A 26,373-nucleotide genomic window follows, 5' to 3' on the forward strand; every position below is an offset into this window, starting at 1 on the left:
CATAATCCCATAATCCCATAATGCCGTAATCCCTTAATCCCATAATGATGTAATCCCGTAATCCCATAATGCCATAATCCCATAATCCCATAATGCCATAATCCCATAATCCAATAATCCAATAATCCCATCCCACAATGTCATAATGCACCAATCCCATAATACCATAATTCTTTAATCCCATAGTCCCATAGTCCCATAATTATTAATTAATACCATAATTCCATTATGATATTACCATGATTCCATTATAATACCATACTTCCCTTATACCATAATCTCTTAATCCCATTATCCCATAATCTGATTATCCCATTACTCCAACCCATCATCACATAACCCCTTAATCCCATTATCTCATAATCTGATTATCTCATTATCCCATCCCATAATTCCACAATCCCATAAACAATAATCCAATTATCTCATTATCCCATAAACCCAGAATGCCATCAACACATCATCCCATCATCCCATAATACTATGATCCCATAATCCCATCATCCCATCATCCATCATCCCTCCTTCCAAAGATGATAGATCCTCTTCCTAAAGATCCTCTTTCTAATGCCTAAATTCCTCCAAAACCTCATTGCCCATCCAGGCAGGACGTTTGCCTTGTCAGCTCCTCTTTGGGCACACAGGGACAGTCTGTTCCTGTGCCCCCAAGATCTCTATTTTGAAGCACGCCCACCTTTCCTGGACTCCTTTGTTTTTAAGGGCTGCTTCCCAACGAACTCTCTGAAAAAGTCTAAATAAGCCAAAGTCTGCCCTCCGGATGTCTACTGTGAATGTTTTATAGATGCTTCCGTCCCTGTTCCCACCTTTCAGATGTTCTCACACCAAATTCCGTTATCACATAATCCCATTATCCCATAATCCCATAATCCAGTTATCCCATCCCATAATCCCATAATCCCATTATCCCATAATCCCATGAACCCATTATCCCTTTATCCCACCCTGTAATCCCATAATGCCATAATCCAATAATCCCATAATCCCATAATATTTTAATCCCATAATGCCATAATCCAATAATCCCATAATCCCATAATCCCATAATCTTTTAATCCCATAATGATGTAATCCAATAAACTCATTAACCCATAATTCCATAATCCCATTATCTCATAATCCCATAACCCCATAAACCCATTATCCCATTATCTCATAATCCCATTATCTCATAATTCCATAAACCCATAATCCTAACAAAAAGTTGTCCTCCACACCCTCTAAGAACTTCCTGGACTGCCTCTTTTCTGCTGTATATATCCCAGCAGATGTTTGGAAGGTTGAAGTCACCTACCAGATCAAAGGCTGGTGATCCCAAAACATCCTCCAGCTGCTTGTAGAACAAGTTGTCCACCTCTTCTTCCTGGTTGGGTGGATGATAACAGAATCCCAGTGGGATGACAGGCTTGCTGGCCTTCCCCTTAATTCTTACCCACAGAGACTCACCTCTTCTCCGTCTCCTGTCTCTTCTGAAGAGCTTGTAGCCGTCCAGCGCAGCTCTCCAGCTATGGGAGCCATTCCACAGTGTCGGATTGTGCCCTTTTCTGACCCAGAGATGGGACAACTGAGAGGCGTTTTCAAAACTTTTATTCCATTTTCAGTCTCATGTGAAGGGTGAGGCAATACAGATGTTATAATTCACGCTGTTACAATCAGAAGCCAGCTATTCCCTAATTACAATACACTGTAAGTGTTTCTTGGCCTATCATCTTTTGTCACACCATGCTGTAGATGCCTTAAATCCAAAAATCTAAAATTACCCCTCGTGGGTCCTACTACAATGCATCTCTCATAGCTCTATTTCTCCAAAGTATCCAGTCTTATTTGCAAGGCCATCTTTTGAATCTTGTTTTTAGTTCCATTTCTCTCTCAGCAATGTCTGTTCTATTGCACAACATTTCCAAGTCATCATTTTTTGTCTCAAGGTTTGCATGCAGATGCACACTATGTGAACCTTCTGTCAGGTTTGGGAATTCTCTACAGAATAATTTCCCACACCATGTTTCTGTGATGGTGACCACATCACAGCCTTGATGTTGCACAATGGTTTCCACTCTTCCTGTTACCTGTGCTGTGTGCATTTGTGTACGTGCACTTCTGCTGCGCTGCGGATTTCACCCCTAGCTCTGGCCTACCACCCTTGGGGCTGCTTCTGTCCACTTCTCACCTCTGGCATTTGTGGATTTTTCTGACAATGCACTGTCTGGGGTTTTGGGGGACTGCAGTGAGAACCAAAACCCGTGTAGGAGGTGCAGTGAGCCCCAGGGTTTGGTGGCTTTGCAGTGACACCCAGGGGCTTGGGGACAGAGAGTTTGTGCTGCAGTGAGACCTGGGGTGGTGGCAGGGGGCTGCAGGGGAACCTGGAGTTTGGGGACGGGGCATTGCAGGAAACCTGGGTTTTGGGGTGAGGCTTCAGTGAGATGTTTCAGGGTTTGGAGAGCTCTGCAGTGGAACCCCAGTTTGGGGGTGGCTGCAGAGAAACACAGGGCTTGGGGGGATGGCTGCAGTGAAACCTGAGGTTTGTGGGCTGGGAGGCTGCAGAGAGACCCGGGGCTGTGTGGCAGAGGAATTGCAGTGAGTGAGAGCCGGGATTTGGGGGGGCTGTGGGTGCAGTGAGGACCAGTGTGGTAAAGGTGGGACCATGTGTGACATGGGACCCCCCTCTTTGCTGGAATGATCAGGCTGTGACTGGGAGCTTCTCCTCCTCCTGGGCTGGGGTCCAGGGAGGCAGTGGTGACCTGTCCCTGCACACAGCGAGCTCTGGGGCTGTGCCCCCCAATGAAGGGACTGCAGAGGGGGCTGTGGGTTTCCCTGGAGCAGGGCCAGCCCAGGAACTGCCCCCAGGGAGCTCCTGCCCCGTGGATGCTCCCTGCAGTCACACCCGTGGAACCAATGTCATTCTCCTCATGCCAAGCTGTGTCTTGTTTTTGGCTACTTTAGCCTTGGGAAAGTGGCTGATCCAGCACAAATCTCAGTACTGGGTCACCTATTCCAGCTTTGACTTAGGCATTGAGGCTTGGCATGCTCTGTGCCCTTTGCAGCTTCCAAAGCTGGGTTACCTTGTCAGGCTCACAAATGGGGCTGGAAGGGACCTTAAAGCTCCCTCCCTTACAGCAGGGACACCTTCCACTGTCCCAGGCTGCTCCAAGCCCGGTCCAGCCTGGTCTGGAACACTTCCAGGGATCCAGGGGCAGCCCCAGCACCTCTGGGCACCCTGTGCCAGGGCCTGGCTGTGCCTCAGCCTCTGAGCTGTGCCTGGCAGAAGCTCTCTGGCCACACACCATCGGTTTGGAGAAGAGCCAGTGGATTTGAGGGAATGTGGAGGGGGCAGCATGTCCCCAACAGGGAAGGAGCCTGTCCTTGGAGAGGAGCTGGTGTCCCTGGAGCTGGCAGAGCAGGAGCACAGGAGCTTCGTGCAGGATGATCCCCAGCCCTCTCCAGCCCTGGCTGGGTCTCTCCTGCCGTGGAGTCAGGAGTGCAGATGGGTTCAGTTTGCAGTGTGCACGTTCCTGCTGGCTGGGGGCGAGGCAGGAGTGTGCTGGTGCTGTGCCAGGCTGGCAGGGGCAGAGAGGGAAGGGTTCTCTGGCTGCTGCTGGAGGGACACTGAGGAGCTCCTGAGCCCGAGGAAGCCGTGCAGCACAAGGTGCAGCGCTGGCAGAGAGGGGGTCACAGTTTAATGGTGCCAGAGAGGATTTCCTGGGGGTGCTGTGCCAGGAGCTGGACACGAGCCCAGGTGTGCCCAGATGTGCCAGAGGCCACTGGCCCCTGGGCTGTGCCAGCTCTGGGGTGGCAGCAGGGCCAGGGCAGTGCCCGTCCCCTGTGCTGGCACTGCTGGGGCACCTCCAGGGCTGGGGCAGCTCTGGGCCCCTCCTGACACGAGAGACCTGCAGGGGCTGGAGCTGGGCAGGGAATGGAGCCCCAGGAGGGGCTGAGGGAGCTGGGCAGGGAATGGAGCCCCAGGAGGGGCTGAGGGAGCTGGGCAGGGAATGGAGCCCCAGCAGGGGCTGAGGGAGCTGGGCAGGGGCTCAGCCTGGAGCAAAGGAGGCTCAGGGGCCCTTGTGGCTCTGCACAAGTCCCTGCCAGGAGGGCACAGCCAGGGGGGGTCGGGCTCTGCTCCCAGGGAACAGGGACAGGACAAGGGGAAATGGCCTCAGGCTGGGCCAGGGCAGGCTCAGGGTGGACATCAGGAGGAATTTCTGCATGGAAAGGGGGCTCAGGCCTTGGCAGGGGCTGCCCAGGGAGGTTTGGGGTGCCCATCCCTGCAGGTGTCTAAGGAAGGCCTGGATGTGGCACTGAGTGCTCTGGGCTGGGGACAAGGTGGGGATCAGGCACAGGCTGCACTCGAGGGTCTGGGAGCTCTTTTCCAGCCTCAGTGATCCTGGGATTCTGTGCCTGTAACACTCCTGCAGCAGGGAATTCTTTGGCTGGAGGAAATATCCCTAAACTGGGAACAGAGGGACCAAATCCTGCTCTGTGGGTGATGTGTCCCAGCCCTGCCTGGCAGCTGCTGAGGCTTCCCCTGAGGCCGCACAGATGCCAGCTGTGTCTGCTCCAGCTCTTGGGACTTGTCAGCCTGGCCCAGGTGATGGCTGGTCCTGGCAGGCTGGAGGTCTCAATATCCAATCTCCAGTGCTTGTTTTGAGGCCATGGAGCTGGATTTGTGTGTCCACATGCCAAGGGAGAAGCAATCCAGGCACTCTGCTCTGGTTGGGTGTTGAATGTCCTCTGCCCAACCCCAACCCTCTGTTACTGTCAGGTGTGGGGTGTTCCCTGCCAGGACAGCTGCAGCCAGGCCCTGTTCCTGCTTTGCTTCCTCTGCTGGAGAGGTGTCCAAGGAAGGCCAGGTTGGACGGTGCCTGGAGCAAGCTGGGACAGTGGAAGGTGTGCCTGTGTTGGAATGGGGCAGCCGCTGCTTCTCTGGGAATAACATCCCAGCCCCTCACAAGTCTCCCAGGGAAGAATTCCCACACAAGCTCAGGGACTGATGGCTTTGGAGGTTGCCTCTGGTGTCCCTCAGTTGTTCAGAGCACAGAGCTGATGTGATGGCACATACAAACATCTCCCCCCATCCCTCCTCTCCTCAGAGCTTGGGGTGTTCACCTGGAGAGGAGAAGGCTTCAGGGAGAGCTTAGAACCACTTCCAGGGCCTCATGGGCTTCCAGGATGGGATAGTGGGAATTAGGAATTCCTCCCTGTAAAGGTGGACAGGCCTCGGCACAGGATGTCCAGTTCTGGGATGCCATGATCCAGGCCATGTGGAGCAGGGTGGGTGGTTTCCAGCCAGGAGCCCCGAGCTCTGCCCAGCTCCTGCTGCCTTCCATGGAATCATAGAATCATCATGGTTGGAAAAGACCTCCAACATCCTCAAGTCCACCTCTCACAAGAAACATTTTCACCCGAAACCAGGCAGCAGCTGTTTCAGTTTCACACTACTGCAGAAAACCACATGATTTACAGGAAAGCAGTAGCAGCTCTCCCACAGCCCCCATAAAAGGGGGTACAGCTTCCCCCAAAAGAACCAGAGCTGTTTGGGCTGTGCTGGACTTCTCCAAGCACGGGAGCTGTGGGGCCCGGAGGGGGAAGGTAGGGAACAGGGATGGGGATGGGGATGGGGATGGGGATGGGGATGGGGATGGGGATGGGGATGGGGATGGGGATGGGGATGGGGATGAGGATGAGGACGGGATTGGGGATGGGGATGAGGACGGGATTGGGGATGGGGATGAGCTGCGGGGCTGGGAGCCGGGAGCAGCCGGGACCGGGATCTTGTTGCTCTCCTGCCTCCTGTTCTTCCCTGTGCTTTGCCAGGGCAGGGGAGGTGCCAGGGCAGGGGAAGAGGGGCCTGAGGGCAGCGGGCGGGCGCTGTGCGCTCCCCGCGTGGGCTGCAAGAAGCCGCCTTTGCTGGCACCGCTTTGGGGAGCTCGGGGGAGCCGTGTGCGCTGCGGGGGCTGAGCCGGGACGGGGCCGGGCAAGGAGCGGCGGGGGAAGGCGGGGAGGGATGCGGGGCATGCGGGGGCACAGGGAAGGCTGCAGAGCCGCAAAGGCTGTCCCGAGAGCCGGCAGCGGGGCCGGCCGGGCACAGGAGCCGAGCGGAGCCCCTGCCCCGCCGCCAGCCCGTGCCCGGCCGGGAAACGCTGCCCGCAGGCGGCGCCGACCCTGCCCGGCCCGGGCACCCGCAGCCCCGCGGTGGGGCCGATGGCTGCGCTCCCCTGAGGGCAGGAGCCGGGGCATCGTTCCTGCTCCTGCCCATGCAGGGAGGGTGGCGTTCTGCTCCCTTACAGTCTAAGCATCGCCCCCCAGAGCGCTCTGGTCCCTGGGACAGCCCCACAGAGGCAGCCAGGTGTTCCCAGAGCCCCTTTCCCTGGGGCAGGGCTGCGCAAAACACTCTCGGGGGGCTGTTCCTGTGAAACGGGCTGCGGGCATTCCCATGGCAGGTCCTGCTGCCAGCCTTGCTGCTTCCAAGGAGGAACTGGATCCCAGTTATGCCCTGAATGTGCTCAGTGCCTCTCTGCGGGCACTGACACCCTCACATGGGGCTTTTTCCCTATTCCTGCAGCACTGGGAAGCCGCGCAGGGAGTGCCAAGGGTGCCTGGGGGCAGGTTCAGGGTGTGGCTGGGCTGGAGTTAATGTTATTCAGGGCAGCCTCTGGCTCCTGAGACTGAACCAGTCCTCACAGTGCTCCAGGGGGACAGAATTTGGGAGGGAACAGGGCTGGGACAAGTGGCTCAAGTGCACGAGCTCCAGCAGTGACCCTGAGCCAGCAGTTCCCATCCTGAGCAGCCGCCCTGCACTGAGGCTCTGCTGCCCAGGGAGCAGCTGGACATGTGCCTGTGAAAAATGTCAATCACTTGTTTCTAGCATTTTAAACATTTAATCGTGATAAAATGGTTATAAAAATAGTAATAGAATTAGAGTAATAAAAATTTGAACAATTGGGATTAGGACAATAGGAGACAATAAAACCAAAGAGTTACAGATGGTCCGGGTACCTTTTTCTGGGCAAAATAAGCCCAGAAAAGGAAACACATTAACAGAGGATTAACCCTTAAAAGTAATAGCACGTTGCATATTCATACACCTCATCCATGATGCATAAATTCCATTCAAACACAGGATTCTGTCTGGTCAGTGTCAGCTTCTTCCTCTGAATCCTGATAGCATCTTCAGGCGTGAGCGAGGCAGGAAGAAGTTCGTTTGTTCTGATAAGGGAGCAATAAATTAATTTTCTCTGAAAGATTCAGGTGTCCTGTGGCTGCTATCTGGTGCGAGTACCTCATTCCTTTCTTGAAAGAAACATCCCACATACACAGTTTCTATTTTAACTACAAAACTTACATTTTAACTGCAGAGCTACGGCCCACGAGCTGCTGGGGGGGCTCGGTGCCTGCTGGGATCCGAGCCCAGCGCTGCCTCTCCCCGCTCTGCGGGGCCCTGAGCTTCCCCCCAGCAGCAGCTGCGCGATGGGGCAGTGCTGGGACAGGGCCCTGCTGCCCCCCTGGCAGCGCTGCCCCCCCGGCTCTGCCCCCTGCTCGCCTTCTCTGCTGCCCCCAGAGCACAGATGCTCCCTGCACAGCCTCCCACCCATCGGCAGCCCCAGGTCCTTCTCCCCAGGGCTGCTCTCAGTCCATTCCCTTCCCAGCAGTGTCTGTGCCTGGAATTGCCCCAGCCCAGGGGCAGCGCCTGCACTTGGCCCTGGTGACCCTCAGGGGCTTTGCTCTGTCCCACCTCTCCAGCATGTCCAGCTTCCTTCTGGTGGGGGAACGTGGATGGAGGTGCCAGGGGAAACCCTGCTCTGCTCACCTCCCCAGAAGAGCCCTGAGGAGTCTTTGCTGCCTGGGCATTTCTCAGTGGAGGAGAAGGGTTGGCCTCCAGTGCTCCCTGGAATGAATCTGCCGTGCTCATGGGTTGCCTTCTGCTGACTCTCTGCTCTTCTCCTTTAGGTTTTGGGGCCTTTCCTTCCTGCTGCTCTTCCTCCTGAGTCCCCAAGGGGTTCCCACCTTCTTCTCCACACCCACCGTGTACCCCAGGCCTGCCACTGCCCCTGTGCTGTGTCCCCTGAGCTGGGGCCCTCGGCTGCCCGTGTCTGCTGGGAAGCCAAGGCTGGGAGCAACGGGAGCATCTGCTGTGAGGTGGGTGAGGAGAATCAGAGCCCACAGCCCTTGCACACATTGCCCAGATCTGCAGGGATTCCAGAGGGAAAGCTGCCCCTGAAGGCTCTGGAAGGGTGCCGGAGCCCAGCCCAAGCCCCTGGGATCAGTACCTGAGCTGGTGACAGGGCTGTAGCCTTGGTGGGACAGAAGCTGATTGCTCAGATGGGATTTTTGTAAGGAATAAATCTCTCCAGTATCCAAGTGAACTGAGACTGGGACAATTCTCGGAGTTGTGTGAAAGAGTCAAACACCCAGAGGTTTAAAGGCAGGTGCCCAGTTAAAGGTTTGCAGGCACTTTTCCACCTGTCACCAGAGATTTTGAACTCAGGGGCTCTGTGGTGGCTGAAGCCAAGACTGCCACCAAAGGGCACCTGCCTGATGAGACCCTCTGTGCTAACGAGCAGCAGATCACAGAGGGCACCTCTCTGAGTTGAGTCCCAGCATTTCCAGTCACTTCTGATGGGTCACCAGGATGTCCCAGGCACAGCTGAGGGCAGGGACAAGGTGGATTTTTCCCCTGCACTGGGGTGGGCCCCTGAGGGTGCCAGGAAGCAGCAGCTCCTGGGAAGGGGCCAGAGAGGGGCGAGGGAGGGGCTGCGCTGGCAGCTGGAGCAGGAGCACAGCTCAGAGCCCCTGGGGGGCGTGGGGGGAGCGTGTCTGGGGAGTGTGGGGTGCCCATGGGGGGAGTGTGTGAGCGCTGCCTCCGGGTGCTGGGAGCAGCAGGCTGGGCCAGGCAGCCAGCAGGGCAGCCCCGGGCTGGGCAGAGGGTGCAGGATGCAGGCAGGGCTGTTGGATGGGCAGAGGGGCTGGGCCAGGGAGCCAGGAATGCCCCCGGCTGTCTGCACTTGTGGATGGAGGAGTTCTGCTGGGAGGATGTGGGCGATGCTGAAGGCAGCACCTTGTCCAGGACAGGTTGTGTGGCTGAGTCACTGTGTGTCTGTGTGTCTGTGTTTGTGTCTCTGTGTCTGTGTTTGTGTGTCTGTGTTTGTGTGTCTGTGTTTGTGTGTTTCTGTGTGACTGTGGTCACAAGGGTTTTCAGGATGAAGAAGAGACGAGAATGTTGACTCCATGGTCAGAAGGCTTGATTTATTATTTTATGATATATGTTACATTAAGACTATACTAAAAAGCAATAGAAAGGAAAAGTTTCTTCAGCAGCTAGCTAAGCTAAGAATAGAAAAGAATGAATAACAAAGATCTGTGTCTCAGACAGAGAGCAAGAGCCAGCTCTGCCATGAGTGGTCAAGAAATCCAAACACCCACAGGAGACCAATCACCTGTTGCATTCCACAGCAGCAGATAACCATTGTTTACTTTGGTTGCTGAACTGCAGCTTGTCACAAGGAAAAATCCTAAGAAAGGATTTTTCATGAAAGATGTCTGCGACATGTCACCTTTTTTTATTTAGTTAAATTAAAAGGAAAAAGTGTTTGTAATTTTCTCTGCTGTACTCATGCCAAAGAAAAAGACAAACACTTGACAGGTTATCTGTTGCCAATCAAACTCCACTCAAGTGCTCCTGTGGAATGCACTGGGAATTTCTTCACCTGTAGAACATAAAATTCTATCATATTACTAAAACAATTCTATAATATAAGAAAATGCAAAAACAATGCAAAGAAAATTCAAGTCCAAGCAGCTGAGTTTCAGGAAAAGTCCATGGCTTGAAGATGTTCCTCTTTGCCATATCTGAAAGTTTCTTTTGGTCCTGAAACAGGCTTGCTACAGAAAGGTCCATCAATATTTATCAAAAGTCCATTGACAGTCTTCAAACAATTTTGAGAAAATTAGAAAATTTCTGAAATGTCTTGCCACAGCTCTTCATTGAACAACTTGGGCTGAAGCCAATCCCTGGCTCCTCAATGCCTCTGAGCTGCTGCCAGCTCTTTCACCCTTTTTTATTCAATTTAAATTTTTTTTTTTGTTTGTTTGTTTGTTTGTCTTGTCGGAAAGAGCAGCAGCAGCAGCAGAGGAGCCAGAGAGAGGCCCTTGGGGGCCCTGGCCCATGTGGAAGGATCAGGAACCCCAGACCTGGCCCACTGAAAGGTGGCCCAGGACCAGAAGGGGGAAGCAAAGCCCCCAAACTCAACAGGAGGCCGGGAGGTGGCCCTGGCCCAAGCAACCAAGGCAGACAGCCCAGGCCCAGCCCCCGAGGCAGGCTCTGCATTGGCACAGACCCGCACCCTGCTGCCAGTACAATGGCAGAAGGGGTGACCAAACGCTTCCTTTCCCCAAAATCACCGAGGCATGCCGGCAATGGGAAGACAGAAGCTGTCCCGAGAAACTTCGTCTCGGGTCTGGGGATGTCCTTTCCCCACAGCAGACAAGCGATGCTCGCTTCCTGCTGTGCCCTCTGCCTCTGCAATGCAAATGCAACAGGTGTTCCTCCCATCTGCCTCACGGCACCACAGCCACCCCCTCTGGGCTGGGGACCAGGGGCAGAACTCTCGGGACCCACCTTCCCCTCGCCGCTGGGGCGCGCGAGGGGCGGCAGAGAGATTCGCATCCCCCAGGGGGAAACCCCGGACCAAACACCCCCCAACCCGCCAAGAATGCTGATCTTGAAAACAGGCAGCCGGGCTGCGCCCACAGCCAGCTGTCGGGCCATGCCTCCTCCACGGAAGGACAGGCTGACGCCCTCTTCCCCTGTCCCAGCTCCCCCCGTAGGGGCAGCCCCGGGACAACCCGAAAAACTCGGGGAGGAAGTCACGCTGGATGCAGGAGGCGCCTCTGCTGCTGCCGCCGGCTCCAGGGCAGCCTCTGACGCGGACATGGAGAACGGAGTCCCCGCAGGGGCGGGCAGCGGGGCCGCCTGGGGAGGCGGCGGGGGCGGCGGGGGCGGCACGGGGTCGGCAGCATCTTCTGCGCCGGACTCTGACATCGGCCGCGGAACCGCAGTCGCAGAAGGCGGCGGGACGGCCGGGGGGAGCGGTGGATCGCTGTTGCCCAGCAACATCGGCGCAGCCGCGGGAAGCGGTGTCTCTGAGATAGATGCAGGCAGGGAAGCTGGCGGAACCGCGGCTGGAGCGCCCACAGGCTCCCCCGGAGGGGCGGCCGCGGGACGGGCCGCGCGGGGAACCGCCCGCACCCGCGGGGCGGGTTGGGGCGGCGCTCGGGGCGCTGGCCGGGGCGGTGCCCGTGGCGCTGGCCGGGGCAGTGCCCGCGGGGCGGGTTGGGGCGGTGCCCGTGGCGCTGGCCGGGGCGGTGCCCGCGGGGCGGGTTGGGGCGGTGCCTGTGGCGCTGGCCGGGGCGGTGCCCGTGGCGCTGGCCGGGGCGGTGCCCGCGGCGCTGGGCAGGGCAGCACCGCCCACTCCCATCCCCCCTGAGAGCAACGGGAGGGGGGAACAAACGGCTCCGTCTGAGCATGCTCCGAAGACGCAGTAAAAAAAACTTCGGCTGCGGGCGAAACTTCGCCTCTGCGCTGTGGTTCAGGGGGGCTGGAAAGCAGCAGAGCGTCCCCCTCCAAAGGGTCTTCCCCCGGAATTGGGGGGAACAGGGCTTTGTCCTTGCAGTTAGCAATCCAGGGAAAAACAGCTGCTCTCCGTTTCAAGACTAGAAAGAGCTTCAAAAAGGTTGGATAAATCGAGGGGCATCCGAACCCCCGGTATAAAAAGAATTGGAAAATGGAGCCCATACACTCCCAGACAAACACATCGAGGGCATATAGCACATTCGTAAAAAACCCAAAGAGCTTTGCCCATCGAAAAAACTCATAGAGATCTGTCTCCAACAGGAGAATTCTGTCCTCTTCACCCCATTTTTGCCAGAGGGCAATAAGTTTCTCCTCTGAAGGGGAGAATGGAACCTCATCCTCTAGGTGAGAAGTCCTCCAGATGAGCAGCCACAAACTGCGAATGGCCTCATCTTTAGGAGGGGAAAAACCAACAGTACCTTGTGACAGTGTCCAGGACTCTCTGGCTATCTGCATGGTTCTGCTGAGCTTTCCGAACATCTTCCTGGAGGCTTTTCAGAAGGTTCTCTTTGTGGTCAGCCTTGCTGTGAACTCTGTCCAAATTCGGATCTTCAGTTCTTCAGCTCCTGGCTAGAATCCACTTCTGTGGTCACTTGTGAAGCAACCATCAATGCCACATATTCGGGGTTTACCCAGTGCAGCAATGCTCCTCTGTTGTTCTCACGAAGTGATGATTGTCCTCCTCAGTCGAGGGTCACCAATTGTGACTGCGGTCACAAGGGTTTTCAGGATGAAGAAGAGATGAGAATGTTGACTCCATGATCAGAAGGCTTGATTTATTATTTTATGATATATGTTACATTAAGACTATACTAAAAAGCAATAGAAAGGAAAAGTTTCTTCAGCAGCTAGCTAAGCTAAGAATAGAAAAGAATGAATAACAAAGATCTGTGTCTCAGACAGAGCAAGAGCCAGCTCTGCCATGAGTGGTCAAGAAATCCAAACACCCACAGGAGACCAATCACCTGTTGCATTCCACAGCAGCAGATAACCATTGTTTACTTTGGTTGCTGAACTGCAGCTTGTCACAAGGAAAAATCCTAAGAAAGGATTTTTCATGAAAGATGTCTGCGACATTTCTGTGTCTGTTTTTGTGTGTCTGTGTGTCTATGTGTCTGTGTTTGGGTCTCTTTGTGTCTCTGCAGTATCTGGGATACACAGTCAGCTTCAGGGTTGATCCTGCTAACAGGAAAGCAACAGGCACATCCAGGGTGCTGGGAAGGAGACCATGGCTCTGGTGCCATCCCTGACTCCAGCAGCCGGGTGGGAGCACTCCCCAGGGCCACAGCTGCTGCAGAGCCTCTGCCAGGAGCCTGGGGCCCCTGACAACACCTTCACCTTAGGGTGAAGCAATACACAGAATAAATAGATTCCACAGCCTGATGTAGTTGTGAAGTGGGTATTGTCAGTGCCTGGCACAAGCGAGATAGCTCTCATGAAAACCAGTGCCCTGAGCTCTGAGCTACCTTGTTATTCACAAAGGTGTTCCATATGCAATACACGACACAACCTTTCCATGCATGTTCACCTCTGGCCCTGCCTGTCCTCGCCACGCATGGTAATTAGATCCACTCCCTTCTGGGCATGCGTTGTTCATGGTGGTGGTCACACGGGGTTCTGTTGGTGGTCTCTGAGTCTGAAGGCCGTGGTCTTCCTCATGACTGACCTGTTGAACTTTTCCCCTCTACGTGCCCACTGTGGTCCCCTGCTGCTCATCTGAGTATGTCTGTAGATTTTGATCAGCTTGGAGACAGAGGAGCTCTTTTAGCTAGTTTTCTTCCATTCCTTGGTCTTCTCCCAGTATTGTTCTTTATCACAAGAAGCTTCAAAAATTTGCGTTTTCCTCTGCCCATTGTACCATGGTAGAGGTTACTTAAGTGAAAGGTTAAAATTCTACAAGCTAAAACTTAAAGGCTTAATTCATATTGCTCACATAAGTGAACTCCCAAGACCTCCATTTCAAGGGAAAGTCTCTTCTTCCTCCACAGCCATGGCTTCACAGGAGGACACACAGGGGGGGGATGCAAAGACACAGCTCCTGGCAGAGGCATTCCAGAAGGAAGGGCTGGATGCTGGATACTGGCTGCCCAAAGCTTCACAGATCCTGGGAATCGAGTGCAGAGAAGCCCTGCAACATCTGGAATACGAAGACTACCTCAGGCTGGAGTGTGAGGTACAGCACCCCTGGGAGAAAAAGGCACTCCAGAAACTCCTGAAAATAAAAGATGACAAAACGACCATTAAAGAGGTGCAGAAGGAGCACTTGGAGAAGACAAAGCAAAGACAGGAAGAGGCCAAACAAGCTCTGAAGGATCTGACAGAAATGCTCAACAGCCGCAGCCACAGCCAGGATGCTCTGAGGGAGAAAGCAGAGACTCTGTGGCAAGCCATGGAGATTCCCAAAGAGTTCTGGCCACCACCAAAGAAACCCTTGGCAGATATGCTGGAGAGCATCCAGAAGCAGCTGGAGCGGCAGGAGCTGTCAGCAGGCAGGAGGGAGAACATCCCTGACACGGAGGTGCTGAGGCGGGCGTCAGCGGGACTGGCCCTGCAGGGCATCTACAGAACCAGCAGACCTGAAGATGTGCTGGCAAAGCGAGAGCAGCTCCTCAGGGTTCCTGAGGGATTCCAGCTCGCCGGTCCCGAGCAAGGATCGCTGCTTGAGAGGAAGGAGTTCTCCTCCTCTGCAGCAGAATCCACTTTCACCAAGTCCATGGAGCAGCTGGGGTTCAGCATGAGCGTTTCTGCCAAATCCTCATTCTGGGGGATTAATCTGGGAGGGAGTGTAGATCACAGCGGCTCCTTGCAGTCACAGGACACCCACCAGTCCCGCTCTGAGCAGAGCTACTTTTGCACCACCAAGTACCAGTACATCCCTCTGGCCTCCTGCTACTTCCAAAGGCATCAGCTTCGCCTCTCGGATGCCGCTCTGCGGGAGCTGCAAGACATGGAGCAGCTTTTGAGCTTCAGTCAGGAAGAAGACAGCCCCACCTTGGTGAAGATATGTGAGAGCTTCTTCAGCAGGTTTGGGTCCCACATAAACCAGGGTCCCCTCCACTTTGGGGGGATATTCTGGTGGAAGGCGTCTACAGAAGGATTCCGGGCTGAGCAGCGCGAAGAGGTGAAGCGACAAACGTCTGAAGCACTGAACAGCTTTGTTGGGGCCAGCTGGGGTGGCTTCGGGGCCAGTGTAGAAGGGACCCTGGATGTTTCCAAATCCAGCTCACAGGCTTCTGTCCTGGGGAGAGCCGGAGAGAGTTCTCATACAGCAATTCAGCTCTACGTGGTCAACACAGGCGGCCCAGCAGACACAGCTTCCCTTCCTCAGTGGAAAACAGGGCTCATGTCTGATAACACAACGTGGTGCGTTATCGACCGTGGCTTTGAGCTGATCCCAGTGTGGGACATTATCCTGTGCAATCACTGTGGGGATTTTAAGTCTGTTGGTCAGATGAGCAGAGCCCTCAGGGCTGGGTACAAAGTGCTGACGAATCAGAGCCTTGGCATGACTTTTGGAGAGGAACTGGGCAGTGCAGTGCAAGAGGCCAGAGATTTCATGGGGACTGTGAAGGCCTGGGAGGTGACAGTGGATGAAGAGAAGCTGTTCATGCTGATGGAGCTAAAAGATTATTTGAGTGCAAAAACCAGGAACCCCAGTGTGTGGATCAACGTGTGCCTGTCAGACAAAGCCCTGCAGGACTTCCTGGTGAACACCGTGCGGAGCTGCCAGGAGTCAGCTCCAGAAAACACCACCACTATCAAGGTAATGTTGAGGAGCCTCCTGAATCCTCATATCTACTCTGTCAAGGACTTCCCTGAGGCTTCCTTCATTATGCAATGGGTCTTCCAGACTGAGCACCCGCTTCCCAGATCTCCCAAAGTCTCTGAGCTTCAAGAGCTCATCAAAACACTGCAGCAAATGAAGGAGCACATCCATGCTGTCACCTACGCACCAGGAAGCTCTGCTCCTGACGTTCATGAAGCAAAGATAGAAGCCACCCTGACCAGCAGCCTGGCCATTTATTCCTTACTCCAGTCTCTCCAGGAACAGGCTCAGAAGGACATGGAACTGTTGGTGCTCTTGATTGTGACCAGCACAGGCTACCAGGTGGAAAGCAGCAATTTTCAGCACCTCCTTGGACACCCAGAAATTCAGTACATGGCCAAGGAAATGGAAGCAGCACATGAGGAGTACACGAACCTGAAGGAGCAAGATGCGGACAGAGCTGAGGCATTCCTCCTGCTGACGGGTCTGACTGTGACACCAGAATGTCAAAAGCTGTCCCCTGAGCAGAAAAGGGAGCGTTTAGTTTTCATGGAAGATCACATGAAAGGCTTGTGGTCCCCACGGATAAAGAATCTCCTCCAAAAGCACAGTGGAGACGAAGACTGGGAGAAGCTGGAACGTGACTTGGACTCCTTGATCAATGCGTGCTTGGATGACAAATGGGATGAACAGAGGATGCAGAACATACTCAGAGATCTGGAAGACACTTTTTCAACACCAGAGCCCCCCAGTCAGTCCCAATCCAAGTCAGACAGCAGTGAATCCAAAGAAAGTGAAGCCATTGCAAACCAGGAGTTCCTCCAGTTGCTCAAGCGCCTTGGACTGGAAAGTCACTATCCAAGGAAAATGGGGATGGGAGATTTCCGCACCATCTGCAAGACATCTCTGCAGGACGGCCAGCCCAGCCAGGACAAGGAACTGCCATTGTACTTCTTGCAAAAGCTGTTAACTGTGGATTACCAGGTGAGATACCTGACTTGCTGGGATGACAGCAACCCAAAACTTTTAGCCCTACCACAAACCACAATCAAAGACCGCAAACGCTCAGACACCTTTGAACAGTTTTTTGATGATTTGGAGGAAGCAGCCCATGAACATGCAAGCAGGGACAGCCATGTGCACCCCATGGACCTGCAGATGGCCATTTTCCATTGTGCTGATGACTTCCTGAGACAGTCCCTGGCAACCAAGCTGGCGTTCTGCCAACTGGCGCTGCCTCTCCTGGTGCCCAACCCGAGCACTTCACGCATCGAGTTCCCGCTCTACACCCTCAGCCAAATCCAAAGGAGCTGGAAAGAGGTGGACAAGTCAGGAAAGCAGGCCCAAGCAAAGAGTTTCAGCAACAAACTCATCTTTCAGGCACAGACACCCATCGTGTCCTTCATCCGCATTGGCAGCTCGGCCTCCTCTTCCAAGTCCCAGCTCCTGAACGCTCTGCTCAGCAAACGCAAACACGACACTTTCTTCCACCGCCACTGCAGAGGCAGCACCAGAGAGTGTTTGCTGATGGAAGGGCTGGTGGAGATCGCCTGGTACTGCCCCGGTGGAAGCCCCAATGACACCTTTGAGCGCTGCGTGGCTTTCTGTAACCTGCGTGGAGACGCCAGGGATCACGGAGCACAGCTGCAGTTCCTGCAGGAGATATCTGCTGTCAACGTGGCTCTCGTGTCCGATTGGGAGCACATGGACAACAGGGGGAAAAAGCTTCTGCAGGGCCTGTGGCAGTCACAAAGGCCTTTGGTTTGTCTTCTCACAGAAAAGGAAAACATTGCAGCTGGAAAAGACAGCAAAAACATAAAAATAGGGATCAAGAACAGAAACGAAGCAGAACTGATGGACGAGCTGACCAAGACAATTGGGAATCTCCTGGAAGGTTCTAATCCATGTTTCAGCCTGGAGGCCTGCGTGGACAAAGCTCGCCAGCACGGATTTGTAGTGGATGCAGATCAACCCGCGTGTGTGACAGCCAAAGCAAAGGCAAAGGAGCTGGTGGAGCTTCTGAAGAAAAAGAAGCTGTCTGAGATCAAATCCAAGCTGCTTCCACTTCAAGGAAAACTGTGGTACCAGTGGTGCCAAAAGGACAAAGAACTCACTCGCTTGCAGGAGAAGAGGAACAAGAGCGTTGAGCATCATCGGAGCCAAATTGAAAATGAGAAGAAAGCAATAAGAAGAAAGCAACTTGGGCGAGCTTTCCCTCTCAACCCACTGATGAAATCATTCCTTGAGTTTCTCCAGGCCCAGCCAGCAGATACCAAGAAATACTTCCTGCAGTGGATGAAGGTCTTTATGGACGAGCTGTCTTGTGGTCGCCTTGGAGAACTGAGGAGGGACTATCACGAGTTATGGTCTAAAATCCTGTCAAGAAAGAAAGACAAGAAAAATCCAAGGCTGAATGATATGTTGCTGAGTCGCTTGGATGCCCTCTCTGATGAAATCAACGATTCATCCATTGGCCTGGAGCACCTTCTGAGAGAGGTAGGGCAGATTTACGAAGCTCTGGAATTATTGAACTCCAAGAAGGACAATTTTGTCAAACTTCCGGAAATTGCAGTAGAGCTGATGGTTTCAGGGTACCCCGTGGAGCTGATGGATGGGGACGCTTCTTACCTGCCCTTGCGCTGGGTGGGAGCAATCTTTGACAGCTTAATTGAGAGGCTGGGGGACAAACGAGTGTTTGTGCTCTCCGTGCTCGGCATCCAGAGCACGGGCAAGTCCACCCTGCTGAATGCCATGTTTGGTCTGCAGTTCAACGTCAGCGCAGGGAGATGCACTCGCGGAGCCTTCATGCAGCTCATCCCAGTGGGCGAGGAGCTGCAGCAAGACTTGGGCTTTGATTTTGTGCTGGTGGTTGACACAGAGGGACTCCGTGCCATCGAGATGGCCAATAAACAGTCCCTGAACCATGACAACGAGCTGGCCACCTTTGTCATTGGTGTCGGCAACTTGACTGTGATCAATATCTTTGGAGAAAATCCATCAGAAATGCAAGATGTTCTCCAGATCGCTGTGCAGGCTTTCCTGAGGATGAAGAAAGTCAATCTTTCCCCAAGCTGCCTCTTTGTCCACCAAAACGTGGGAGAAGCAACTGCCAAGGAGCAGAACATGGAAGGACAAAGGCGCTTGCAGGAAAAGCTGGATGAAATGACCATGGTAGCTGCTCAGCAGGAATTCTGTGACATCTCCTCCTTCAGCGATGTCATTGGCTTTGATGTGAACACCCACATTCACTACTTTGCTCACCTGTGGGAAGGAAACCCCCCAATGGCACCACCCAACCCCAACTACAGCCAGAACGTCCAGCAACTCAAGAGCAAAATCCTCCAGGCTGCCAAGAAGCAGTCACAGAGCAGCATTTTGAGGCTCTCAGGCCTGAAAGATCGTGTTAGTGACCTCTGGAATGCTTTGCTGAATGAAAACTTTGTTTTCAGCTTCAAGAATTCCCTGGAGATTGCTGTGTACAGGAAACTGGAAAGTGCCTTTAGTCAGTGGACCTGGGTGTTGAGGAAACACATCTTAGATGTACAAATGAGACTGGACAACAAAATTCGGAATGGGGACTTGCAGAATGTCACCAGAGAATACCTTGAAGGGCTGGTGAAAAAGACAAGTGATGCCATTGAGAAAAAAGTGGAAGAGTATTTCAGGGAAGACAAAGACCGGGAGATACTGGTCCAGTGGAAATCAAGCACAGAGCTGAAGCTGAAAGAACTCAAAGAGACTCTTCTTCATGAAACAAAAAAGAAATGTGAGAATCTCATTGAGCTACAGAAGGAGCAGAAGAAACTGGATGCAAGGAAGTTGGAATATGAAGATGAGCTCCTGAAAAGGAGTCGGGAGCTGGCTGTGACTCTGAAGGGGAAGAGCCTCAGTGAGAGAGAACTGAAGGACAACTTTACTCTTGTCTGGAATGAGTGGATTGCCAAAGTCTCCCGTGCTGCTCGTCCTCCAGAACAGGTGGATATCGATGCAGAAATCGAAGGTGTCCTTGTAGAGCACTTTAAGGAGCCAGATGTCCTTGAACGGATCACGTCTGTTTCCAAAGGCGGAGGATTTTCTTTTGATCCAGAGAAATATATCCTGAAGAAAAAGTATTTCGTCTTTTTCACAGATCCCAGGAGCCTTTCCAATGCTGATGTGATCAACTTTCAACACATCACAGACAAGATTATAGCATGTGTGATGGCAAACATTGCTAAGAAGGAGGAGGAGAAACGCGATTACAGTCGAAATTTTATTCATGAAATACTCAATGAAGTACAGAAAGGTGTCAACTCTGTCCCCAGCAATGGGAAATGTAGTTTTAACAGAGATTACATCATAGATTTGTCGATCTATCTGTGCAAAATAGCAGCAGAAAGGTTTAAAGCCATGCACGAAGCATTCCAAAAGGCAAATGACCCAGCTGTGTACCTGAGCAGCAAGAGAGAAGATTTCTTCCAATGTTTCCAGATTTCCTGCCAAGGAGCCACTTCGATCACAACATTTGCTGTTCTCCTTTGTGACAAGATTGCACCAGCTCTTTGCCGTGCAGTCTATGAGTGGTCAGCTAAAGCCATTGCTGAGGACATGCAGGGTAAATTCCCAGATTTCCAGGGCAGCAGAGCCAATCTGGAAGTTTGCATCCTGAGATACCTGGCAGAACAGGAAAATTTTGAGTATTTCAAGGAGTACCTTTCGTCTCCAAAAAAGTTTTTTCAGAGTTACATTGAGACACAGGTTAGGAGTCACTGTTTAGATGGGAGCAGGATGTTGGGGATGTTTTTAGATTCCTCCCTTGATATTCTCTATCGAAACATCTTGTCAGCTGTTTCTTTATCAACCCAAATTGTCAAAGACAGAGAAGACAGAGAAGACAAAGCCTCTCTCTGGCTGGATGAGTTTTGCAGGGAACTGTCAGAGGTGCTCAGCTTGCCCAGAAGTGACCTGAAGGGCATCGAGCACCAGGAGGTCACAGACATTGAGTTCCTGAGCAGTGCCATGGCAGAAGCTCTGTATGACCTGAGGGAAAGGCTCAAGACAGAATTGGCTGCTGCTGACCTGAGCTCATTTCCAAGGCAGCCTCACAGCATCCTGGTGGAGCATTTTGCAGGGTGCTGGGAGCAGTGTCCCTTTTGTGGCGCTGTCTGCACAAACACAATGCAGAATCATGATGGAGACCATCATCTGGTCTTCCATCGCCCACGAGCTTTGATGGGAGCGACGTGGCCTGGGACAGACCAGCTAGTCATTGATATTTGTTCCAGCCTTGTTACAACTAAACTCAAATTCACGTTTGATAGCACCAAATTGATCCCCTACAAGAAATACCGGGATGCAGGACCTCCTTTTTCCAATTGGAACATTCTCCCTAATCTATCCATGCAGGTGTACTGGAAGTGGTTTGTGTCTCATTTCAGGACACAGCTGGAAGCTTTGTATAATGGGAAATTTCAGGGCAAAGGAGAAATCCCTGAGGCATGGGGGAGTTTTACCAAGCAGGAAGTACTGTCTGATCTTGACAAGTATAGCCCATGTCCACAGAAAAGAAGGAGCAAGAGGTATTTGACAATTCAAACAGCTTTTTATGACATTCTTCACAAAATAAAATCACATTAGGACCCTCTCATGCCACGTAGAAACTATAGTTCCCAATCCTTCCCAAATTTCATTAAATAAGGTACATTACTGCAGCCTTTGCTCATTAACTCATTCCTTTGTGGTAAAGCCAGAATCCTCTTGCCTGTTTGCCATAAGCATTCCCCTCAGCTTTGTCCTAGAGCCAAACCAAACCCATCCTTGGGGCCATCAGCCTTGTGGCCATCCTGAGCCCGAGGGCAGGGACAGGCAAAGGCAGCACTCAAAGCACCCCTTGGATCAGCTGCTGTGAGACAAGAAGGGACAGTGCCCCAGGGGCAGTTTTCCTGCAGCAAGGAGCTGCCCTGCTGGGAGAAAGGGCTGCAGGGCCTGAGGCCAGCTCCACGCTGGCTGCAAGCTGGGCTGCTTGGCTTCTGGGTGTCATCCTTCCCTCCCTCATTGCAGCCTCCTGGATCAGCTGAGGCCGTTCTCCCAGCAGGAGCCGTTGTGCCTGCGGGCTCAGGAAAGCAGCGACACCACTGCCCTGGGGCTCAGGCAGTGCTTTCACTCCCTGTCTCAGGGGTGCTGTGTCTCTGTCCGGGGCAGCCGCTCCTGCTCAGCTGCCTGGGGCTGCTGCCCTTTCCTCCAGCCCTCAGCCCCAGCAGGAGCTGCTCCTGCCCTTGGCCTCTCTGCTGAGCAAAAGCCTTTGGAGTGCCCCATGTGGAGAATCCTGTCAGCCAGCACCTTCCGCAGCAGCCCTCGGGGCAGGGCTGTGCTGCCCAGGCAGGCTGGTGGCACCAGAGCTGTGCTTTGCAGAAGGTGGCACCCGCTGCCTCTGCCCCAGGGAGCCGTGGGGGCTTTTGCTGCGCAGGTGCTGCAACCCCGCTGGGCCAAGCGAGGGCCAGGCCCTTCTGGAGAGCTGCTGAAGGGCTGCTTCAGCCTCATCCCCTGCAGGCTCTCTGTGAAAAATGCATATTGTACGCTTGGCTCTTTGCAGATATTAAAATCAACGTTACATGTGTTAGGTTGGAAAGTTATGCTGTATTAATCTCTTTGAAGTAGTGTGGTAAGTATAAATTTTAGGCTATAGCATAATATAAAATAGAAACTATGTGATGGAAGATACTTTTCTAAGTAGCTCAAGGAATGGATAAGAGAATCAAGAAATTATTCGCAGAGATAACAGCAACAAGACACCAAAAATCACAAGAGATGAATTATTGCCCCCTTATCGGGAAGAACCAGACTTTGAGGGATCAAGACAATTGATTTACAAGATGTGGGGGGGAGTTGACATTAACCAGAAAAGACCCTTTGTTTGAAAATAATTTTTGCATCATGTATGAGATATATGAATATGCAATAGGCTATTGCTTTTAAGGATTAATCCTTTGTTATTGAGGTGTGCTTTTGCTTGGCAGAAGGAGGAAAACATACCCAGACATCTGTAACTCTTTGATTTTATTGTCTTCGATTGTCCTACTCTGATTATCCAAATGCTTATTGCTCTAATTTGTTATTACTATTTTCATAGCTGTTTTATTACTATTAAACTTTTAGATTTTTTAAAACAAGTGATTGGTGTTTCTTTCACTCTCTGCTAATAAAGGAGTTGATTTGGACTGCTCTGTGTCTCCTTTGTGCTCAGGGGAGCCACAGCTGGGGGTGACTCCAGCTCCGTGTGCTGCAGACAGGCAGGGGACACCGGTGTGAAAAATACATATTATATGTATTGGCTTTTCAGAGATGTTGAAATGAATACTGTATGTGTTATGTTGGAAAGTTATACTATGTTAATCTCTTTTAAGTAGTGCTGTGTTAATCTCTTTTAAGTAGTGTAGTAAATATAGTTTTTAAGCTGTAGCATAATATTAAAATTGAAACTATATAAGATACTTTTTGTAACTAACTCAAAAATTTAAAAAGATAACCAAGAAATTCTTCACATTATCCTATCTAGATAAAAAAAACAGTGACACCAAAATCCCAAGAAAATAATTATTACCTCCTTATTGAGGAAAGTCAAACTTCCAAAATCCAAATAAGTGAATTTACAAGATTGGGGGGGGTGGGGGGGGTGGGAGGGGAGGCAAAATAAACAAAAGCACCCTAATTTGAAAAGAATGTTTAAATCATATATAAGATACATGAATATACAATAAACTATTACTTTTAAAGAGTAATCCTTTATTAGCGAAGTGTGCCTTTCAGCAAAAGACCAAACATCCAGACACCTGTAATTCTTTACTTTTTATTGTCTCTTACTCTCTTTTATGATTCTGATTTTTATTATCCTAATTTTTACTGTCCCAATTTTAATTACTATTTTAATTACTATTAAACTTCCAAAAATTTAACAAAAGTAAATAGTGTTTTTCACTTTAGGAAAGACATGCACCCTATGCCCACACCACACGTGACCATCTCCCCTCTTTTCCCCTTGCCTGAGATCCCAATCACCATCTCCCACCACCTCCTCTGGAGGTTCCCGAGCCCACTCCAAGCACCCCTGGAGCCCGGGGGAGCCATCGTGGCCCCTCTGCCTCGCCGGGAGCCAGCAGCGCCCCCTGGAGCCGCGGGGGCGTCACTGCAGCCGCTCTGCCCCGACCTGAGCCAACAGCGCTCCCTGCTGGTGCTGGGTGTAACTGCACCGAAGGGAAATGACCGGATGGGTGAGAAAAGGCTGGGTTTGGTTGCTGGTTTTCCGTTCCTCTTGTTGCTGTCTATTATCAAAGCCTCACAGAAGGGATGGGACTACTGCCAGGCTAAAAGCAATTTATTACTCAGATGAACATGGGCCTCAAAGGCTGTCAGATTTTAAAGGAGTAAATGGTCGGCCGTAGCTCAAAGTAGTCACAAGTTTCTTCAATACAAAGCAATATATTACATTCTAACCCAATGGAAAGTTGCCACAATGTTTATTTTGTTTTTCTAACCTATCACCTTTCCTTAATTCTGCTGCACTGTGGATACTTTTCATCCAATGGGCTGCTATTACACATACACAGTTATACTTCTATTTATAACAGCTAAACTCTTAGCTTACTCTATACAATGACATTACTACACTATAAAACCCTTCACCATCTTACCCAATGCAGTTTCTCACTTACTTAAGGCATATTCTTACTTACAACTACAGAAACATACGTTTATAATTTTTCTGCTTAATGCCTGTGTACTTTTATTTTTACATCAATCCAAGCTTCTTCCAAGGCTGCAAATCAAACCCTTCAGTGTCTGTGGCAGTTTCTATCTTTCCATTTCCTACAGCTGTTGTTGCTTGTCTTGTTATATCTATATCTATGGCTATATCTATGGCTATCTATATCTTTCCTAGTAAAGAGCATGTATTCCTTTCCCCCATATATTTGCCTAGAAGCCCAGTAATTTCAAAATTATAATAATTTGGAGGGAGGGGTTCATCTTTCCATTCCAGGAATGTTCTCACCTTCCTTGGCACATATCTCTCTGCTAAACCAGGACACTCTATCTTTCCACCTTCAAGACAACACTCTCCTGTAGCTCAGGGTGAATAAAATCTTTCAGGCTTTTTTTCCCCTGATAACCCCATGACATCTTTAGGCATTACACCACCATCCTCCTGCTGTACTGGATGATGGTGCTGTGAGAAATAAATCTGTGGGATCTCAGCACATTGTTCCCAATGTCCAGAGATGCCAGGAGAACCCTTGGGGGTCTCGAAAATCCTGGAATGTTGCCAAGAGTGTCTGGTGGCTTGATTTTGATCCATCCACAGAAATAACAAGAGTTTGAGGACAAGAGAATCACTTTAGAGTAAAAGGTGTAAAATAGACACATTTTGAAAGTGAAATATAGTCTTTAAGGTTTTTTAGGTACAGGGGGGTTATGGAGACAAGATGGAGGGATCAGGGCGTGTCTTGTCCTTCTTCTTCCTTCTTCTTGTCCTCCATCTCCTGTGGTGATGTTGGCATTTGGGGATTGGTTTATGGTGAAGGTGCACTTGCCAACATGGGTGAAAAGCATTGGGAAATAAAGGTAAATATTATGTACGTAGATATTAGTATAAAAAGACATGACCGCCCCGTGGGTGGTCAGAGAGTGCCTGTGACTGCTTGCAGATCAGACCTCTGTTGGGCAGACAGAAAATTTTGTAGATAAGAAATAATAAACAACCTGAAGACCGAAAAGCTGAAGAGTCCAGACTCGTCCTTTAAAACGCGTGCCACCCAAGAACCACACTACCCGTGTCGGGGCAGAGACAGACAGCCGAACCCGACATTTGGCGTCCCTGGGTGGGCACCCAGTGGGCACCCGGTGGGCACCCGGCGGACGACCCAGTGAGCTACTCGGCAGCAACCGGCGATCCAGCAGCATCCGGCAGCACTCGCTGAGCCACGGTGAGCTCTGTTGTGCACCTCTTGCACAGGGGCAGCCTTGAAGCTCCGAGTGGGCAGTTCCTGAACTGGACTCATTCCCAGGAGAGCACTGATAACTCCTTGGGAAAACAGCCAGAAAGCAGCCAGCAGAATCTGCAGAAGCAGCGGCCGCAGAGAACACCGCACTCCACCTCCACCGAAGAAAGTTCGTAGCAGGACAGCCCGGATCGGAATCGGAAAAGGCGCCTCCGAATCCATCTCCTGTAACCTGCAGGCCAGAGACCAGGAGCCTTCGGACTGCTCTGACGACAGGAATTCGGTGAGAAGGTCAAGAATTAAGAACATGGGGGGTACACTTTCCCAGGAACAAATAGAAATTCTGTCCGACCTACAGGGCGTGGCAGACACACACACAAGGGGGATCCCAAAGAAAAAGCTTAGAGAATTACTGCTGTGGGTGCGGTGTAATTACCCGTACTCAGAAACACGGTTGTTATTTGAGGTAGGCTTTTGGCAAGAAGTTAACAGACACCTATATTTTCTAGCCACTAATGATGATAAGACAGCCTTGAAATTGCTGTCTTCAGCAAGAATTATGTTAGAGGCGACCTCGACTCAGTTGAGAGGGTCAGCCAGGCAACAAGTTGTTGCGGGTCCCAAAAGGGCGGAGGGACCAGAGCAAGGCTCCAAGCAGAGATTGGCTCTGATCTCAGTTAGCCCGGGGGGAAAGGTGCCCGAGAAAAGGGGACCGGGAGAAATGTCATTGCCTTCAGTCCCACCATCCCGAAAACCCAAGGGAACCCGAAAGCGCCCCGAAACTCCAGAGAGTGCAAGGGTTTCAGACTCTGACTCAGACACAGATGATGCCATTCTACTCCCTGATGAAATAAAGTTTTCTCCTAGCGATATCGAGGAATCAGAGGGAGAGGAGGTGGAAAAAGTGGCGGAGTCGGGGAGGGGGGTTCAAAGGGAACAAGCGGGGAGGGGGGATGCGCTCTCTCGCGGCATGCACGGCGGCGCGGAAGCGGCGG

General features: G+C 51.8%; 2 protein-coding genes across 2 annotated transcripts; one reads left to right on the top strand and one right to left on the bottom strand.

Moving 5' to 3' along the window:
• Window positions 1-8,064: 8,064 nt before the first annotated feature.
• LOC118700598 (interferon-induced very large GTPase 1-like) lies at window positions 8,065-25,648 on the top strand. Its single transcript, XM_036405150.2, has 5 exons — window positions 8,065-8,148; window positions 13,630-20,929; window positions 23,466-23,653; window positions 25,271-25,363; window positions 25,617-25,648. Exons 2-5 carry the CDS (start codon window positions 13,632-13,634, stop codon window positions 25,646-25,648), a joined length of 7,611 nt encoding a protein of 2,536 aa, XP_036261043.1. The 5' UTR covers window positions 8,065-8,148; window positions 13,630-13,631.
• Window positions 9,621-13,198, bottom strand: LOC129047038 (uncharacterized). Its single transcript, XM_054518075.1, has 3 exons — window positions 13,170-13,198; window positions 10,628-11,190; window positions 9,621-10,528 (listed from the first exon to the last, which is right to left on the bottom strand). Exons 1-3 carry the CDS (start codon window positions 13,196-13,198, stop codon window positions 10,407-10,409), a joined length of 714 nt encoding a protein of 237 aa, XP_054374050.1. The 3' UTR covers window positions 9,621-10,406.
• Window positions 25,649-26,373: the final 725 nt, after the last annotated feature.

Source organism: Molothrus ater, chromosome 32 (genome assembly GCF_012460135.2).
Source record: "Molothrus ater isolate BHLD 08-10-18 breed brown headed cowbird chromosome 32, BPBGC_Mater_1.1, whole genome shotgun sequence".
NCBI lineage: Eukaryota > Metazoa > Chordata > Aves > Passeriformes > Icteridae > Molothrus > Molothrus ater.

Excerpts from the sequence above, each read along its gene's own strand:
- LOC129047038 (XM_054518075.1), bottom strand. The coding sequence starts at position 13,198 with ATGCGTGGCGAGGACAGGCAGGGCCAGAG. Across the intron at positions 11,191-13,169 it reads GAGGACAGGCAGGGCCAGAG|CCGCGGTTCCGCCAGCTTCC; the intron begins GTGAACATGCAT and ends TGGGCGCTCCAG. Across the intron at positions 10,529-10,627 it reads GCCCCAGCGGCGAGGGGAAG|AGGCAGAGGGCACAGCAGGA; the intron begins GTGGGTCCCGAG and ends TTTGCATTGCAG.
- LOC118700598 (XM_036405150.2), top strand. The coding sequence starts at position 13,632 with ATGGCTTCACAGGAGGACACACAGGGGGGGGATGCAAAGACACAGCTC. Across the intron at positions 23,654-25,270 it reads GAAGGGAAATGACCGGATGG|TGGGCACCCGGTGGGCACCC; the intron begins GTGAGAAAAGGC and ends GTGGGCACCCAG. Across the intron at positions 25,364-25,616 it reads GCAGCACTCGCTGAGCCACG|GCCAGAGACCAGGAGCCTTC; the intron begins GTGAGCTCTGTT and ends TGTAACCTGCAG.